This window comes from Cebus imitator, unplaced genomic scaffold, assembly GCF_001604975.1.
Source record: "Cebus imitator isolate Cc_AM_T3 unplaced genomic scaffold, Cebus_imitator-1.0 Scaffold33, whole genome shotgun sequence".
Lineage (NCBI taxonomy): Eukaryota > Metazoa > Chordata > Mammalia > Primates > Cebidae > Cebus > Cebus imitator.
In genome coordinates this window covers 2557681-2577061 of record NW_016107348.1, presented here as the reverse complement: position 1 = coordinate 2577061, position 19381 = coordinate 2557681, and the positions used below count along the sequence as shown (strand labels likewise).

Genomic DNA, 19381 nt, shown 5'->3' with positions numbered 1-19381 from the left:
ATCATAGCAGGTTAGCCTCGGAAAATACTCAGAAAAACCCTGAATCCTTCATTTCCCAGTGAGGAAATTGAGGCTGAGAGGCTACTTGCTCAGTGTCACAGAGCCAGAAGCAGACTTCACATACAGAACTATGTAATGCCAGAGCTTTTGTTCCTTGCATCTTGCCAGGCTGTCTTGTGTTGTAATTCTAACCTATTGTTAAAAGGCTAAATGGACAATATGTCTAAAATGATTTCAAGATCAAAATGACATAGAAAATCCAATCATCTATTGTTTTCTTAATCTCCTTCAATAGTAGCCATTTTTCCAGTAACTAAAACCAAGTAGTAAGTTTTATGTTCCTCTGGATGGATTTTGACATCCAAACCAACAGATACATCTTTCCACTTTTGTTAATTAAGATGCACTTTTGCTAATTAAGCAAAAAAAAAAAATTCAGAGCATGCAGCCACTGGATGTATAAATTAGGAAAGCAGTGTAGCATCATGGTCAGAAACCTGGGCTCTGGAGTCAGACTTCCTCTTGGGAATCCTGACTCTACCAACTAATTGTCAGCAGCATGATATGGGGGAAATTATTGAACCACCTAAGCCCTGGTTTCTTCATCTAGCAGTGATTATGATAGTATCTATCTCACAGGGATGTTGCCAAGAATTTTTTTTAAATGCTTTGAAATGTTTAATGCAGTGACTAGTGCTGACTATCAGCTATTAATTAACTCAGCAGTCTTGAGTAACTAGGTGATCTCAGCTCTCTTTTCCCTTATTCCCCTCCCTGCCTCCTGACCTAGAATCCCTACAACAAAGGCCAGTTTCTGAATTAAGGAGCCCTCTTCCAGAATTGCACATTGCAAATATCAAGGAGGCTGAAAATTTTGGGCAACTGCTTTCTGAAACTCCTTTTCTTACAGTCATAAACCTGAGACCAAACTGGCCATTTTCCACGGCAAAGGACAGATCCCCTGGACCCAATTACCCCATATAGAAGGCAGGTCATAAACTGCAACAAGGAGCAATGGAATTAACATCCTCAAGGACCACTCCAATCTACAGACACAATAAGAAATCCTTCTCCAAAGACTCATGACAACCGTTTTATTTACTACTGACTCTATTTGTTGTAGCTGTACACAGCTCATAACTAAACTTCTGACTTCTCAACCTTCTTTGTGCAGGCTAAGGAAATTAGTAATTAGAAAAGCTGGTTTTCCCTCTGAAACTGGCTCCTGATCCTCTGTTTCACTAGACTACAGAGTTCAGAGTGTGACAGCTATTAACCAGCAGTGATATCCAGGCCACCAACATGGACGTTTTATAAACAGCCTCAGCTGGCTGACTACCTCTGGGCTTTGCTATGTTGAAGAGGACAAAAATAAGCATCACAAAAAATGTAAAAAATATGAAATAAACTAATTGTTTCTCATTCTTATCTTCAAAGCTTGATCCAGACAGTCGGCAATAACAATTCAGTAGCTACTTACACCAGCATCTAGTGTATCAACAGTTGCTACATTGGGGCAAAGTGAAACCACATTCCCAGTGATCTTCCATCTCTTCCCTACTTAACTCTACAGCTGTCCCTCCTACTGCTCATCGCTAGGCCTTATACACAGGAACCATTCAATGAAAGGAGGACAAGTGGACAGACAGAAGGCTGATTGTACAGAGTGGAGCACATTTATTCCCAATTTTTTCTAATGATCAAATGATGTCAAGCTCAAATGAAAATTATCTACATATATATATATATACACACACACACATATATATATATACAAATACACACACACACACACACACACACACACACACACCAGACTTAAAGTTCCTTGGGGGCAGGTATCTTATTTATCTTTGTGGCCTCAATACTTAGCAAAACATTTTGTACACACATAGTAAATATTTATTGACTCAATGGATGTTACTAATAATTAGAAGAATACATTTATTATATATCTCCCATGCATCTGACAATTTACGTACATTTTCTTATTTAACCCTCAGATCACCACTGTCCTCCAAAATTGATGCTCTCCTTTCCACAGGGTAAGGCTGTCACTAGGAGCAGCTGCCCAATTAGGGGTTAGAGCTCCCAGTCTCACCTGCAACTAGGCTGAGCCACATGGCTACTCCTTGTCAATGGGATGTGAATAGAAGTAATGTGTATCAGTTCTATATCAATACATTTAAGGAGTACGCCTTACTCTTACTCTCTCTTTCCACTTCTCTTGAAGGGACATAAACCATGGGATCCTAGAAGACAGCAGAGCTACCAGATAGAAGGAACCTGGGTCTCTACAACACCAAGTGGAGGGAAGCCAGGGGCACTCTTAAAAACACACTGGCCTGTTCAAGGAGCACGAGGGAAACCTACTACTATGTTAACGCACTGAAATTTGGGGGGTTATTTGTTAGAACATCTAGCCCTGCTCAATCTAGTACATAAATCTTGCAGAGAGTTATTTTAGATTTTAAAAATGAGACTCTGTTAAATAACTTGCCCAAAATGACACCTGAGTGGCAAAGCTGAAGTTCAAGCTGAGGTCTGCCCAATAATAAAGTCCTTAGTCTTTCCACCAAGGGTACATTATCAAGATAATTTGATGTTGGTAATAGAAAGGTACACATTTATGAAACCACTACTTCCCCATAAAGTACAGTCCAAGCCTGGATTGATGGTATGATCCGTGTAGACAAGGACCATAATAGTTGTTCATTGCTATTAATATTCGGTATCTAATATAATGCCTGGCACTCAGTAAGGCACTTAGTAAATAATACATAATGGTTTGTAGGATGGATGAATGGAAAAGAAGTAATGCTAAGAGAAATCTGTTGAAAGAACACCAACCGCCTCTTCTCATTCCCCAAATTCTCCAGGAGCAGGGACCAAGGATGTCAAGAGCCCTCGTATGCTGTATTATACTTCTTGCCCTGTTCAGTCTCTCAGGCTTACTATAAATCCACAAACTTGCATTGTTGAATTTCAGAGAACAGAAATATATCTTTAAAAAGATTGAACGCTGCTCTCCATTACAGTTTAGATGCCTGACCCCTCCAAATCCCATGTTGAAATCTGATTCTTAATGTTGGAGGTGGGGCCTAATGGGAAGTGTCTGGGTCATGAGGAGAGTCTCTCATAAACAGATTAATGTCCTCTCTGGGGGCAGTGGGAGGGTGGTGAATGAGTTTTTATTCTATTAGTTCCCACAAGAGCTGGTTGTTTAAAGAACCTGACACCTTCCCTCCTTTCTCTGTCGCTTCTTCTCCTGCCACGTGATCTCTGCACATGCTGGCTCCCCTTCACCTTCTGCCATGAGTGGCAGCAGCCTGAGGCCCTCACCAGCAGCAGATGCTGGTGCAGTGCTTCCTGTACAGCCTGCAAAAAACCATGAGCCAAATAAGGCTCTTTTCTTTATAAACCACTCAGCCTCGGGTATTCCTTTATCATAACACAAACAGACTAAGACACTGTCCTCTCTCAAGCAGTAATCAAATCAAGATGTATATTCAAACTACAAAAGCTCAAGGGAAATATATCTTTTCTCTTAGGTCAGTAAGACAACATGTGGGGTAAAGGAAAGGTGGCAAGCAATCAATAAAGGAGAACTATCCAAGAAGACAATTCTGATGATGGTGAAAGACAAGGAAACCCGAGCTGGCTGTGGAATTCCCAGCCGTGGGCAGAACTCAGGTGCACTGGCCCAACTGACGGCATCACTCCTACATCCTGGACCAGCCAGCCTGGAACTAAGCTCTGTCCTGATCACATTGTTCCAGCTGCCTTAGGACCACACATACATTCTACTCCAATTAGATCGCTCTTTTTTTTTTTTTAAAGGAAAGATACCATTTATTTATAATTATTTCACTTTATCCACAATATCCCATACAAATATAAAATATAAAAAAATAAAACCACCACATGGAAACGTGAGTGTCTTTCTTTCATTGGTCTGCCTGAGGAAGGAGCACAAGCCCTCTCACTTCATGAAAAGACAAACAGGAATAATGGCTGAGAAACGGCTCTGCATGAGCAACCTAACTCATACCAGTGTGGGCTGCTGGGGCCTCACTGGCAAAGAGACTTGGGGTGTCACCTATTGGGGACAGCATGGCTTCCCAAGAGGATGACAGCTGCTTGGTCCCAACCCCCCCACCTCCACTACCAAATACCAAAAATCACACATGGGCCACACATCTCATGCGCTCCGATTAGACTGTTCTGTTCATGAGTGAAGCACTGTATTTAACTTCTGATTCTACTTTCACCATCACGCCCCTACACAAGACTGAAGATTCAGCTTGACTAAAATCAGGCCTCAGCCATAGGCAAAAGCCTGATTTCCACCTTTCAACTAGAGTTAATAGAGTATGGGGCATACATTGCAGTTCTGGGCCTCATACCCTCTTTTCATATCAGTGGCTTAGTTACACTGAACTAGCAATTCTCATTCTTTCAAGTGTGAGGCTCTTTTTTTAATGTCAATTATTTAAGACCCACCACATCCCTTGGAGGAGTTATTTCAGTTACCACAGTCCCTTAACAATGTGGTTCCATAGTTGTTACTACCCAGAGCCATTCCTTTTTCTATGTAGATGGAGACATTGAGACTTAACAGAACCTGGATCACCTGTCCATAACCACAGAACTAGTTAACAGCAGAGCAGAGATATGAATTCATGTTTGCTTGTCTATGAAGCTCAAATTGTTATATGCAATAGGGAATAAATTTTAAAAGAAAACAATACTATTTATTCAACAATATGTTTAGATGTATTTATAGTTTATAAATCACAAGAGCATCCACACTAAAAATACACTAGGTACGTATTTGTGGGAAACTTCATTCAGGAAACAGCCAGTGCTTGTAGGTGATTTCTTGTGGCTTAGCGTTCAGACCAGTCACAGCTGGGGGGAGTGGAAATCACTGGAAGTTACTCCTCCTTTATTTGCAGTACTACCTGGTCAAACCTTGACCTGATCAGATTCCCAGTAGGGAGATCCCACCCCATGCTTGAATTTGTTTATTGGAGAAGGAGGACTGGATGTCAGAGTCTAATAGACAAAGCTCTAAAAAGGCCTTGGTCAGAATTAAGTCCCTCACACACACCACAACCACAGCACCATGTGCCACACTCTGTGGCATCTACCCCAGACCCCCCAAGTCTTGTATTTCAGAGCAGAATGTAAAATGAAAACAGGGAAGGATTAGGGAGAGTAAGAAAAGGGACAGCAGAAGAGCGGGGAGGAAGAAGCTAACACATTCAAGAGTTGGCTGCACTCATCTGAAGAGGGGATGTGGAACAGAAGTGAGCAGGAGAAGAGAGCGGGGTGAGCATTTACTCCCTCCCATCTCTACCACCAGAGTCCATATGTGAAGGATGCATTTGGGTGACCAGTCTCCAGAACAGAGAATACAACACTTACTTGGAAAGAGAACTGGGATGCTCTATTTCCTTTTTCCAAATGAGTAAGTAGAACGTAACTCACAAAGCACTTTGAGCTCCTCACTGGATGTAAGGGCTCCTAAATCACAAAATGTTATATTTTGGGGGGTTATTAACCAGAGTTCAGTTAGAATCCAGATTCAGCATTATGATGTGTCATGGGTTTTGGGAACAGGAAAAAGAGAAACAGCCCATAAACAAGCATGTGGGTTGGCTTGATCTTTTGACTATTGTTCTGTCAGAAAAATAAAAATCATAATAATCATATAGCAATGTTCTCAACAAAGAATTTTTAAAATAATTTCTCTGCTGAATATCAAAAATAAAAGCCCACACACTCATCAATTCTTACCCATTGTTTGAATCAGTAGGAGATGCTCAGAGTGTAATCTCAGAGGGCCAGGGACTATGTCTCCACTCTGGGCAGGTTAACCAATCTTCAGCGTGTGCTGGGCTGGGTTATAAGGTCTGTAGACTGGGTTTTGGTACAGCTCCAGTAGGTTAAACAAAATTATAGTGGAGGGCTGATTTTGGAAGGAGGAGGCAGGAGGGAAGAAAGGGACTCTGAGGACCTTAATCCTCTGTCCCTAATTCTGAGAAGACATGGAGTCATTTGGGCAACTTGTTCTATCTTCTGCTCTGCAAACGTTGTGGCTCTCTCCTGCAAATCTGTTCACTTTCCTGTTTCAAACCATTCAATGGCCTCCAAATGAACATTCCTGGACATGCCAATGAGGTCCTGAATGATACAGCCCCTGCCTGCTTTCCAGCCCCTCTTAGGTTACAATCGCTGTGAGCCCCTCCAGCCTTCTTTTTGCTTCCCAGACCTGCCATGGCCTTCCCTATCTCCAGCCCTGCGCAGCTGCCCTACCCCCTGCCTGGAATTCTCCTCATTCTGTCCCCGTTCCTCTTCTCATCTCATCCTAGCGAAGTGCAACTCAGTCTTCAGTTCTCAAATTAGGTTAGGGTCCCAGTGAAAAGTTCTCCTAGCACCCTAACTCTTCTCCTATGCAGAACACTATACACAATTAAATTAAATTAAATTAAATATCTGTCTTCTCTGCTGGACAGCAGGCTATGAGCAGAGGCTGTATTTCCATCCAGTGCTGTGTTCCTAGCAGTCAGCACAATGTTCGAACACAGGATGTGCTCAACTAATACCGGCTGCCTCTATACTTCCTTCCCTCCTGTCTTCTCCTGACTCTGTCTGTTTTCCCCCCAACCACAGTTCAGAGCTTCATATATGTGTATTGGGCATGCCTAGCCCTGAGTGGGCTTCTTTCTGGTTGTTTTCCCCTCACCCAGAATTGCCACTAAGATTCAACAGCAAAGATACCCCAAGCCAGGTCAATTTCAGTTCTATTTCACACTGAGCTCTGGCAGGGCTGGTCATGCTGACCTGGGGTAGGGAAGGGCTCTCCAAGGCCAGCTGGGCCCCAGAGGGCTGGTGGGGAGAAGGTGAGATGCAGGGATCCCCACAGTGATGTAAATCATTGCCGATGCATCTGACATGTGAAGAAGCCACACTTGTCACTCTGCCTCCCAGTCACTGTCCTAGTGTGGGAGGCCAGGGAGAAAAGCCACGGCCCTGAGCCCCCTTCCTAAACGTTCTGTCTCCAAGGCCCAGGCAACTGACAGAAGACTGGCAGCCAAAAAAGAAAGAAATGAAAGATAAGAGGGAAGAAGTCAGACCTCAGGCCTCTTGTCAGCCCCTCCTCTACGCAAGGGTTCTGCCTGGGCATTCCTCCTGGAGGACAGATGGCATTGTCAGCCTTCCTGGGTCACATACAGAGGTGGGCAGACAGGGGCTCACCCCTCTGACCTGTGTATGTTTTGTGCACCTCGGAAGACAAAGAAAAGGAAGACCAACAACAATGGAAATCTAGAAAATGTAACATTTTCCTCGTTAGTGAAGTTTAAAATAAAGGTCTTTGTTTCAACTTTTACTCTCAGAACTTCTTTGTTGTTCTTATGGGTAATGACTGTGGCAGGATTTGACTAATTTTGATAAAACTGCCGGGCGCGGTGGCTCACGCCTGTAATCCCAGCACTTTGGGAGGCCGAGGCGGGTGGATCACGAGGTCAAGAGATCGAGACCATCCTGGTCAACATGGTGAAACCCCGTCTCTACTAAAAATACAAAAATTAGCTGGGCATGGTGGCGCGTGCCTATAATCCCAGCTACTCAAGGAGGCTGAGGCAGGAGAATTGCCTGAACCCAGGAGGCGGAGGTTGCGGTGAGCCGAGATCGCACCATTGCACTCCAGCCTGGGTAACAAGAGCGAAACTGCGTCTCAAAAAAAAAAAAAAAAAAAAAAAAAACTGGATACACTGCTGAAAGGAAATAAGACCTCTCCTATGTGCAATGTGCAGTAAACTTCTGTCTTGAGGCAAAATCATAACTAATGGAAAATTTTAAGTTTGCCATAGTTTTAAAATTTGCAATAGGTTTCACTGAAATTTGTTTCTGTGGTTGCAAGTTTTATAGAGATAAATGACCATTCTTAATGAGGTCTATAGAACCGTAGTATTTTGAGTACTTTCCATTTTTATATGCTGGTTTTTTTCAAGGCACACAGGGTGCTTTATGTGTATTTTAACATTTATCTTTACAATATCACTGTCCTGGAGGGAAGATATTATCGTTCACTGATTTGGTATTTTGCTTTATTTTTTTTTCAAAACACTTTGGCGGTAGAGGCTGTGCTGTACAATAGATACAGCAAGGGATTTAGAATTGTTGATAATCGAATAAAAGCGCCCATCTCTCCCCTTAGGAACTGACATTGAGCAAGTGGCTTCTCTTTGAGTTTTGGTTTCCTCATCTATAAAATGGAGATACTACCAGCAGTGCTTTATGTTTCTATATTTAAAATAATACGTGCAAGTGCCAATATAGTATATGAAGCTGTCTGTATTTAAAAGAAGACATGTGAGCTCCTGGTTAAATGGGAGCTGTCATTATCCACATCGTCACTATCCTATCTGCTTGTCATGAAACCTAGTGGGGTAGCTCGGGCAGGTGTTACCTTCACTCCATAAATAAAGTCTCATAAAGGAAAGCCAAGCTGAGTTGGGTTACATTATCACCCAGTATGACAGAGAGAATGTATGTCAGGATCAGAACCAGAACCCAGAGCCCCCAAGTCATTCGGTCCATGAGATTAAGCTCTGTTTTCATGTAAGTTGCACATACACATTCCAGCCAATAATAGAGAATCTTATTTCTTAATACCTCCAGCTTCGTGGCCTAAATACAACCAAGAAGCAGCAGATTCTCAATGTCAGGGGTAGTAGAGCACAGCTGCAACAGAGAACTAGATTTGGAATTGCACAGGATCCAAGCCCCAGCTCACCACACCCCATCTAAAAGACTCTGGACAAGTTACTTAGCAATGTGCACCTCACTCTTCTCTTCTGAGAAAAAAAATAATAAGTAAGGCAATGTTGGGCAAATTTCTTATTCTCCAAGATCTAAAATTCGGTGATTGAGCTTTAGTACCCTCAGCCTTACCTTGTCCTCACATGTTCTCTTTTAAACCAGCATGCCCTCTTTTTCCTCTCAACATCTGCACTGCCCCCACTCTTGCCCCTTCCCTTTGGTAAGCACTCTGCACTCATTATCCCTGCTATTTCCCGACTTCAGTGACACATACATTAAATAGTGCTGTTGCATTTTCACATTTCACACCAACACAGTTATACTTAACTGTGGACTATATTTACAACGTAGACACAAGTGCACAAATCTCTACCCAAAGGAGGAGACGTATTTCAACCACAGAATTGAAATGTAAACAGTTCCTTTCATTCTCAATTTTTGTAAATCTATAGAATTCGCATTTATGCCATAGCCACCTCTGTTTGAAAACACACCTGGGAATTTTCACCCCGCCTCCCTCTTCCACACGCACTCATGCCTTAGAATGGGAGCTCCAGGCCCAGGAGAGTGGTCTGAGTTAGAAAGCACCTTGCCATAATTTCTTTCCCTGTATCACCCTGAGTGAATGCAATGCCAGGAAGCAAAGTCCCAAGCCAAACCGCCCAGGGATTTTGAAGCTTTCTTCACTCTCTGTGGCTTTTCCTCCTCTTTGATGATATCAAAGCCAATTCAGGCCCCACTCAGTTCTGTCCATATGGAGCTTCTGTCAATGGGTGGGGGTGGCAAGAAGAAGCCTTTCAGGAAAGAGAAATCATCCCAACGGCAACGCCTTGCATCTGGAACACAGTGGATGTTCAGTATATATCTACTGAGTGAACCAATGGTGCATCTCAACACAGAAAAAAGACAGAGTGCAGACATGAGAAGAAACTTCCTCCCACCCAAGGCACAATCCCAAGTCAGCTGCCCATCAACGACTCACCAGCACTCCCACTCGGAGTCTCCCCGAAGGAACTGAGTTTATGAGCAGCACAGAGCTAAGCAGAGGCCTTTCAGCTTCACATTTTGCCTTTTGCCCACCTCTCCCAGGAATCAGAATCCTATATATTCTAACCTTATCTTTTCCATTATTTGTCCATCTAGGGGGAAATGCAATTGGAACAGAAATAGTGTTCTGATAAAAAGAGATGTTCTTTGGGAGGCCGAGGTGGGCGGATCACGAGGTCAAAAGATCGGGACCATCCTGGCCAACACGGTGAAACCCTATCTCTACTAAAAAAATACAAAAATTAGCCGGGCATGGTGGCGCGTGCCTGTGGTCCCAGCTACTCGGGAGGCTGAGGCGGAAGAATCACTTGAACCCAGGAGGCGGAGGTTGCAGTGAGCCGAGATTGCACCACTGCACTACAGCCTGGCGACAGAGCAAGAATCCATCTAAAAATAAAAATAAAAAAAAAAAGAAAGAGATGCTGCAAGTGGCAGTCGTGCTCCCCAGTGTGGAGCTAGAAACACACAAAAAGCCAGGGAGGAGGTGGGGGTCTGCCAGGGGAGCAGCCGGCAACACTGCCAAGAGGAAGAACTGAAAAGCAGTAAGGCTTGCGGGCTTGCAGACCTCCCCAACATCAGCATTAATAATGCTGATGCTAGGTTTAGCACCTAGCATTAAGGCACTACATAAATATCTAGTCATCCACCAGCTCAGCTGAGTATCTCTGAGTGCCTCGCCTAGCTCCACTCAGCCTCGGTTTCCCCATCTCCTAAATGACAATCTCTCATGCTCCGCCCTCTACCATTCTGCCCTTGCTCCCCATCTGCCTCCTTCGCCTGCCCAGAACAGTAAGGACAAATAGGTTTGTGAGATCCTGCCAGGCCTGGAGATGCTATATAAATACCAGTGATATCATACAATTACCACAGGGATTTAAATTGGGCTGGGGGCCCGAAGACTGCGTTCGCAACTCCTCCCCCACATTCTCAGCCCCAGAGAGAGAGTGCTCCCAGAGGAAAACTCTGCTTTCCTCGATCTTTAGCTGCTCAGGAAACTCTTGTATTAGGGCAGCCTCCTTACAGAAAACCCTCTAAAAATACCTATCAATATATATTTAGCTCCAGATAGCGTCCTCCTACCAATAGGCTTCAGGCTAAATCATTCTGCACGTGCCACTGGCGACAAGCTGGGGACGAGGACGCGGCAGCTCCCAGCTCTCCTCTCCCCTGCTCCCTCTTCCTCTGCCTCCCCTCTTTCTGCTTGGCTCTGCATATTCTCCCAAACTGCAAAGGATGTGGGGATGGCTCCAGACTCTTTTCCATGCCTTTCCTCAGAGTTGATTCCAGGGTAAAAAAGAAAAAAGTCTATGCCACATCCAGAGCCCATTCAGAGGGAAGCAGTGTACCGCCTGTTCAAAGCCTTCCGTGGCTCCCCACTGCCCTGTGGCTAAAATACAGACTCCTCAGAATGGCCTAGACTGGCCCCTGCTGACCTCTGCAGGGCTCTCCTCATGCCACCCACCGGGCTTCCAGAGTGTCCTGTGGTCCGTCTGTGTGGCCCTCTCCATGCGCCACCTCCATGGGGCATTTGTGCATCACATTCTTTCTCCCAGAAGGGCTCGTCTCCTTCCCTGCTCAGCTGAGTCCCATCTGTCCACCCTTCACACTCATTTAAATGTGACTTCTTTCAAGAAGCTTTCCCCAGTGCCCTAGGGCCCGGCTGGACACCCTTCCAGCTTCTCATGGTGTGTGGCCCCACCTCCACCACCATGGAAGGCACTAGGCCCCAGTCCACCCACACCGAGCACAGTGCCCTGCACACCGTGGGTATTCAGCAACAGCTCTTGAGTGGCCTCCTGGGTCCTGGCGTGATGGCCTTGGCAGGGGAAGGAGGAAGAGCCATGTGCAGACACACCTGCCCGTCCCCAGAGCCTACACCATGTGTTCCACAGTAAAGGAAAAAGCAAACACAGGTCACCTCCCATACAAGGCTGGCAAAACTCCGGAAAGAGAGTATTTTGAGCTGATTTGGGGGTTTTGGTAGGAAAATAGACAGTATTACCAACATTCAACACTAGCTCGGTAATGTCACCAATACTTTAACATACAATGGGAAATAAAGACTTCCTAGAGGGAACGGGATAATATACTTTTCTCCATTTGGCCTGAAGCTAAAGAGGCATAAGGGACATAGGGAGAGGAGACTAAATGGCTCCAGTAGCACAGGAAGAGCTGGTGCCGTCGCGGAGCCTGGGAGGCAGTGACGTCACCTGGCCTAGGGAAGGTGCCCAGATGCTGAAGGTAAACAGGCTTGGGTTCAAATTCTGGCTTAACCTTATAATACCAACCATTCAGATTTGGGCAAGTTACTTAAATTGTCTGCACCTTGGCTTCTGCATCTGTAAAATGGGACTGGGTAACAGTCAAGCCTAATGATTCTCATCACCTGGTACCATGTTTAGAATTAGAAATTCTGTGTGTGTGTGTGTGTGTGTGTGTGTGTGTGTGTGTAGTCTTCAGCATATGGTTCAATAAATGACCATTTTTATTATACAGTAAATGCCAGGTGACGTGATACCCCTGCCTTCTCCTTATTCACCCCTCCAACCACACCCCATCCACAGCCACTTCTATAAGGTTAGATCTTCATTACGCAGCCCTGATTCTTCCCTCATCACCCAGGAAGCAATCCTTAAGACATAACACTGACAACCTGGTAAATAACCCCAGATGACTGGAAGCCCAGTGTTGCTTAACGGCCTAGAAATTGAGGCTCCCAGCTTTCATGTTCCTAATAGAGTGACCAGACTATGAGCAGCCTGGCAGACGTAGATAAAGAGGAGAGAGACACAGACACTGCCTGGCTCAGCCAGGCCAAGGGAAGGCTGGAAACAGACAATCCCTTTCAACCCCAGCCCCAGCCTTCCCCTAGAACTCATTTTTGTCTCCTACAGACAAGAGAATCTGGGGACAGGCAAGTAATTCAATTCAGTCAGCACTTACTGAGTACCAACTATCTGTCAGGCACTTGGCATATAGAGATGAGTGGGCACCTAATGCACAGTCCTCACCTTCATTTCCCTGTTGTTACCCATAGTTTAGGGGTACCTTTGACTCTCATCCTCCCTTCTCATTTGCCCATATGTCCCAGGTACCATATTTTTATAACTTATTCTTAAGACTAATGTGTGATAATGACTTCAACTAATTTGGAATTCTCCAGGTGTCCTGACAAGTGTTTACAAATTGCCTTAGTTTTTCCCAATGCAAGGGAGATCCCAAGTTCCATAAGAATGTGTTAAAAGAATGGCAAACTCCACTGTCTTTTAGCAGGCAGGAAAATATGTTAAGGTCCATGTTTCTCAGTCCTAGCATTTCCCTATGCATTCAACCACACAATGCTAGTTACGCTGAATTAATGAATGGGTGAACAAACAAGTCAATTAATGAAGAAATCAGCTGGAATGCTGATCCATTCTGCACGCATCAAACCACGCTGTGCTGACAGTTAAAGTGACATGCCTTCTTTACCACAGAGCAGGGAGTCTCATTCCAAGCCCACAATGAGGAGCCTCAGGATGGACACATGGGGCCCCTGTCCCCTTCAACCCAGACATGAAGCCCCACCTTTGAGACTGAACATTTGCCTGATTATGCCCCTCCCTGAGCTCATCCCACACTGCCTCATGGGGACCAAAGAAACCTGCAGCCACAGAGCCTTAGAACCATGGGGCCCTTAGAACCCATAGGGATGGTGAAGTAACTGACGGTACAGGTATTGATCGACTTACCACCTATGCAACTTACGACCATTCGACTTTACGACCACAATCGCTAGCCACGACTGCTCCGCGTCTGGCAGCGCAAACGTTGCCCAGCTGGGCATACGACAGTGCGGACCAGCTTCCGGCAGCACAACCATCTCCGTGTGCACCATTTCAACTGTACATATAGCCTACTCAACTTACGACCAAATCGTGTTACGACCGGTCCGCGGTCCCGACCGTGGTCATAAGTCGAGCAGTAGTGGGAAAAGAGAGTCAAAGAAGGAACTTGGAGCCAGCAGACGTGGGTTCAAGTCCTGGATCTAGTGCCTCCTAGCAATTCATGTGCCCTCTCTGATTCTTAGTTTCTTCATCGGTAAAATGAGGATAACAAGATATTTTCTATGGCACTATGAGAACAAGATGAAGCAATGTACATAGATGCACTTTCCAAACCATGCATACCCTCAACTTATAGGCCAAAGAATACTAAAGTTTAGGAGGTCAGAGGTGGCAAGCAGAATGTGGTGGTCCAGGCCCCTCAACTAGTCATCTCTTAGCAAAGGTCACCGACAGCAGGTCTTACACTGAGCCAGCTGACTGACACCTCAGCACCCACTTCAGTCAGCACTGAGAGCTGAGAAGTTGTGCAGCCTCAGCCCTGAGGCACTGTGTCATGCTCCGGCACCTGTCATTCCTCCTGTGCACAGGGGAAAATAGGGGGTGACACCTGGAGGTGAGGTGGGAAGGAAGAGCTGTCTGCAGGGACTGCTGTGGGTGCAGGTGTCAGGAAGACAAAGGGGGATAACGGGTGGCCTGGAGAGGAGGTTGCACAGGGCAGGGGTCAAAGCACCAGCCCCGGATGAAAGGGCACCATTCTGACTCCCACATCTGCCATTAAGGGGCAGGTGATCTTGGGCAAATAACTTACCCTCTTCGAGTGCCAGATGACTCATGTCTAAAGGCTGCTTTGCCTGCCTCTCTGGTTGGTTTCCCATGTCATTGAATCTACAACCATAACAATTGTAAGATGTCCCATAATTTTATGTAACACTAAGAAAGAAAAACATGCTGTCAATTAAGCTATATCATGCCATTATTGTAAGATACAGGCTGATTTCAGCCAAGTTCCAGCATGAAAAACGTGCATCTTAGAGCCACACAATGTGGTAGATGAGAGCACCATGTGACTGTAAGACTAAATATGATCATCCATTCCTGTGGGATACAACCGCAACCCTCAGCGAGGATCTCGAGAGGGCCAAGTTCTTTGCCTGGAGCATATTCACCCATGAGTCAAGGACAGAGAAAGGCAATGGTCCATGCTGAGAAGAGGGTAAGCAGCAGGTCTGGAGGAGGAATAGGAGCAAAGTCTGGTGAGTTCAGATGGAAATCAGGGGCCTGCTAAGGCAATCCACAAAGCCAGGGACATCTGAAGAGCCAGTAAGAAGGGAGGATGTGAGGGATGGGAAGGAGAGCACGGGACAACTGACTCAGCCACGCTCAGCACCTGCGCTGACTCTTGAGCACCCCCTGGACACTCAGGCAAGGACCCTGGGGCCCTTCTTGGCTGTGTGGAACCTACGGGTCCCTATTAATCTGCTTCTTCAACAATATGTGGCAACCCTTATTTGCAGAGAGATTATCATCTACTGTAAGTCTTCTCTCACGCAGTCATGGTCCAGTTTCTCCACCTCCTCACACCCATCATAGTTCCCAGACCCCAGAATAGAACAGCTGGGTTCTCCTCCAGAATTACTTCTTCGGCCTTGTAAAATGCCTCGTTAAAATGTGACACCCAAAAGACGTACGTTGGAGCATCTTTAATAATTATTTATCACAGCAAAACACAGAAAGAATCCAAAAATGAGAAGCAAGACGTGTACATCTATTTAATGAACTGATCAGTCATTACAGATTTTTGCCAAAATATGCAATACCATGTTATATGCTTATACTATTTTGAGAAAAAGCAGCAAAATTACAAGCATTTAAAGAGAGCTTGCTTAGCATTGAAGGCCTGGAAAAGATACTCCAACATAATCAGGAATTTTTCTTCATCAGTGAATTATTTTTTCTTCTTTTGACTTTTCTTTATTTTCCATATATCCTTAATGAACATATAATCACTTAAAATAAAAATAAATGAAGTAGACAAGAAATTTCAAAGGGACTCTGCCACATATAGAACTGAGCAGGACCAAGAATTCACGTTCAGCTTAACATATTAGATGTACATTGCAATAGTTTTCTATTTTTTTTTTTTTTTTGTTATATTTGCATTGCCTTATCTTCCTGACATTTATTCTTTTTTTTTTTTTTTTTTTTTTTTTGCTCTTCTGTAGTAACTTACCCAACACTTTCCTCCTAGATATAATCATAACATTTCTAAATGACTCAGATTCTCATATAGGCCTCTTCTAATCAGCACATATTATTTTATTTTAGGGACATTGAAAACATTACCCAATGTACTTCTGTAACACTATGTAGAAACTATATCTCCATATACTAAAGCACATTTAAAATGTAGTAGTAGAATTTTCTTTTAGAAAAAAAAAAACTTCCAGAAAATCCTTCTGTAAGGCAACAGATATTTTTAAACATGAATAGTCATCCCTGTCTATTTATCCATTTCCCAGATTGAGGGGCTGGCTGCTTACGGGCTTCCATTTGCATATTCCAGGCCATTACATCTTCAGGGTTTTCTCTTTCACTCAATCCCAATGGCGTAAAGGTTAAAAATAAGAGTACTTTGTCTATTCCACAAGACAGAAGATGGATGCAATCATTCTCAAGCCCTTACCCTTCCTTCTAAGACTTTACCTACCTTTGCCCCTCCTCTGACTCCTCCCTGGAAAACAATTCCTCTCTTCTCCTCTCTCCATTTGGTCAATCACAGTAGTAGCTAATATTTCCCCTTCCCTGTCATTCGAAGTCGCTCTCTTCTTTTCTTCATGGGTTTGAACTCTTGTCTGCCAAGCAGCTGGGTAAGGGCATTTCCAGACCACATCACTTGCTGCCACATCCACACAGGACCACTCCCCAGTCCCCAGCCCTGCAGGCCCCAAGAGCCACGTGACACAAAGACCAACAGGGAGCCACAAAAGCCCAGGGAGGCCTGCCCATCACACCGTTCCCAAGGCCAACACAATTGCTGCCAAAGACACTGGGTCAAGACAACACCCTCATACCATATTCATTTCCAAAAGAATGATTTATCAAATATTTAACTAAATGTACTGCCATCACACATGCTGCTGTGACACTGGGTCAGCCCCAATGTCGTATTACTATATTAACTTCCACAGAACGATTTGTCCAACATTTTTAAATGATTTGATTTTATACTATTAATAAATCTGCAAATCATAAAAAATCCTGTTGTCAGAACACAAATCTCAATTATCAGTTCAGAAAATATGGCTGTGGTCTTCTCCAACTCCCCCAAAGAAAGTGAATTTGACTGCAACTTTTGGCCCATCCTGGGGGTGCCTCCCAGGCGGGGGTAAGCTGCTTGCTTTGGTGAAAAGCCTCACTGGGAAATGTCACCTTCCCCAGGGAAGTGGGTGTTCAGCCACTGAGTCAAGCACAGAACAGAAAACCAGAAGTAGCAGCTGCCATGAGAGTCCCATGGCCTCTGCCTAACACCACACCCACCTCCACACAGTGCTCACCCTCCTCTTGATGTGGCTGACCTATGGTCCAGCACCCTGGGAATCTTAGCCTTGAACTTTTTCTTCTGTCTTCTGCCCCCTACTCTAACACTGCTGTCTTTTCACCCCAGGTTCCTTGCCCCTGGGCACCTCATGGTACCAACCCTCTTCACACACAGAGCACCCAACTCACACACACACACACACACACACACACACACAGACGAGACAGAGAGAGAGAGAGAAAATGGACTTACCCACTGAGGACCACAATGAAGTCCATGACATTCCAGCCATTGCGGAGGTACGAGCCCTTATGGAAGATGAATCCCAGGGCCACAATTTTGATCCCAGCTTCAAAGCAAAATATCCCAATAAAATAAGGTTCTGTCTTCTCCTGTGGAGATGAGGAGCAGAGCCACCAGTGAGAAGAGGACTGTGCTTTATGAGACACAGACAAAGGCATAGCCCAGCCCCTCCCGGATGTCTGTACTGGGCCTGCTCATGTGTAGGCAGGGAGCAAGTGTGCTAAGGACAGAGGGGCCGCAGGCTCTCTGTGACTCAGGAGTACACAGGGCAAGGGAGCCCCAGGGGAGCTAGCTGTAGAAATGGACGATGCGGGGGTCACACCCGGAGCTAGACTTCCTTCCCAGGAAGGTCCCTGATGGCCCTGGCTTTGCCCTGAAGGAGTTTGCTGCTCTTCACATAAGTTAGAAGCTTGAGGGTCGTCATTGCATGTACACACATGGATTTCAGGCAATCTGTCTGCTCTTTTTAGGGGGAATACGTTAGACGTGTGACTCATTTCGTTAAGGAGAATAAGGACGTAAGCACTGGAAAGTTCATAACCACAAATACGCACAAGAACTGAGCATCCTTCATCCTCTCCCCTCTACTCCCCCCACCCCTTCCTCTTGTGTCAGAAGTCCCTTAGGAAAGAGGAGGGAAGAAGATGGACCTGTGCCTGCCCTTTCTTCTTCACTGGCTGCCACACAGCACAGACACAAGTGTTTGTAATCTCTTCTCTTCCTTGTGAAAATCCCCATGGGGTCTGTCACTGACTTGTCTCCCAGCAAAGAGCAAATCCCTCCCAGAACTCACAGGCAGGAAGGGAAGGGGAGAGTGATACAGCAGAGAAGAAACCACAGAAGACAAAGAAAAGGGGAAAGGGGAGAAGGAGAGGAGGCACATACCAGCCTTCGGGACATGGGGGTCTTGTCGTCCTCAGGAAGATGCTGCTCCAGAGCGAGGACTATGCAGTTGGCGATGATGGTAGCCAGAATCATGTACTCAAACGGCGTGGGAAAGTGGAGTTAAGGAACAAATTCACCAAACGAGAGAGACACAGCCTCCAAGATGGCTGTGCCCATAAGCACACAAGCTCTATCAACCCGCATTGTGTCTGTACAGTTTGCATGATTTATATTTGTAAACAGGCAGGCAGGGCAGTGAATGGTCCATGGCATGTGAAAACACAAACATTTGTACCTGGTCTCTGAACACAAAGCATCTTCTCTAAAAAAAGAACGTATGTAGCCAACACATAATATAGCTGGGCCTATGGCGGACACTGCAGTTACTGAGTGAAATCAATACCAAGTCCAATAACCAGAGCTGACAATGGAAGTAGGAAGAAGGGAGGAAGGAACGTAATCAATGCCATAGCAAACCCCTGTTTTCCCCAGCCTTCAAGCTGCTGGACTGGGTAACGATGCTTGTGTACAGATCCAGCTGCTGCAATCCCCTGGGCTCACAATTGGAGTGCCTGCTTCTAGAACCACTGCTCCACTGAGTAACAGAAGATCCCCTGGAAAAGAAACAATTCTCTCCATGTGAGCTTTCTTCTGTTTTAAAATTCCATTCAGCAATGTACTTCTGGGGGCCAGGAGAGGCTTGCTTTCTCCCACCTTATTTTCTCCTAAGCATCTGCATCTGCAGGAAAGGGACTGATCACGAGTCTAAATCCAGGACAGCAAAGTCCAGTCCTCTAAGAACCACACTGTAATGAATGAATGCAGGCTTTTTTTCTGTTAGATGTTTTTGAAAATAGGTGAGGGGCTCCCTGTGCCTTTTCAAAAAACAGGACTATGACTCGGGTGCCAGCATCCTGAGACTCCTGCAGGAAACTTTTGCTACATGCTG

General features: G+C 45.1%; 1 protein-coding gene across 7 annotated transcripts in view; it reads right to left on the bottom strand.

Moving 5' to 3' along the window:
* CACNA1E (calcium voltage-gated channel subunit alpha1 E) overlaps positions 1–19381 on the bottom strand; it is a 496128-nt gene that overhangs the window by 281480 nt on the left and 195267 nt on the right. For all 7 annotated transcript variants that reach the window (XM_017524464.2, XM_017524463.2, XM_017524471.2 and 4 more), the window contains exons 4-5: positions 18433–18538; positions 17497–17636 (exon numbers count right to left, since the gene is read on the bottom strand). In XM_017524464.2, coding sequence (XP_017379953.2) covers positions 17497–17636; positions 18433–18538 — 246 coding nt within the window. The remainder of the gene's footprint in view (positions 1–17496; positions 17637–18432; positions 18539–19381) is intronic.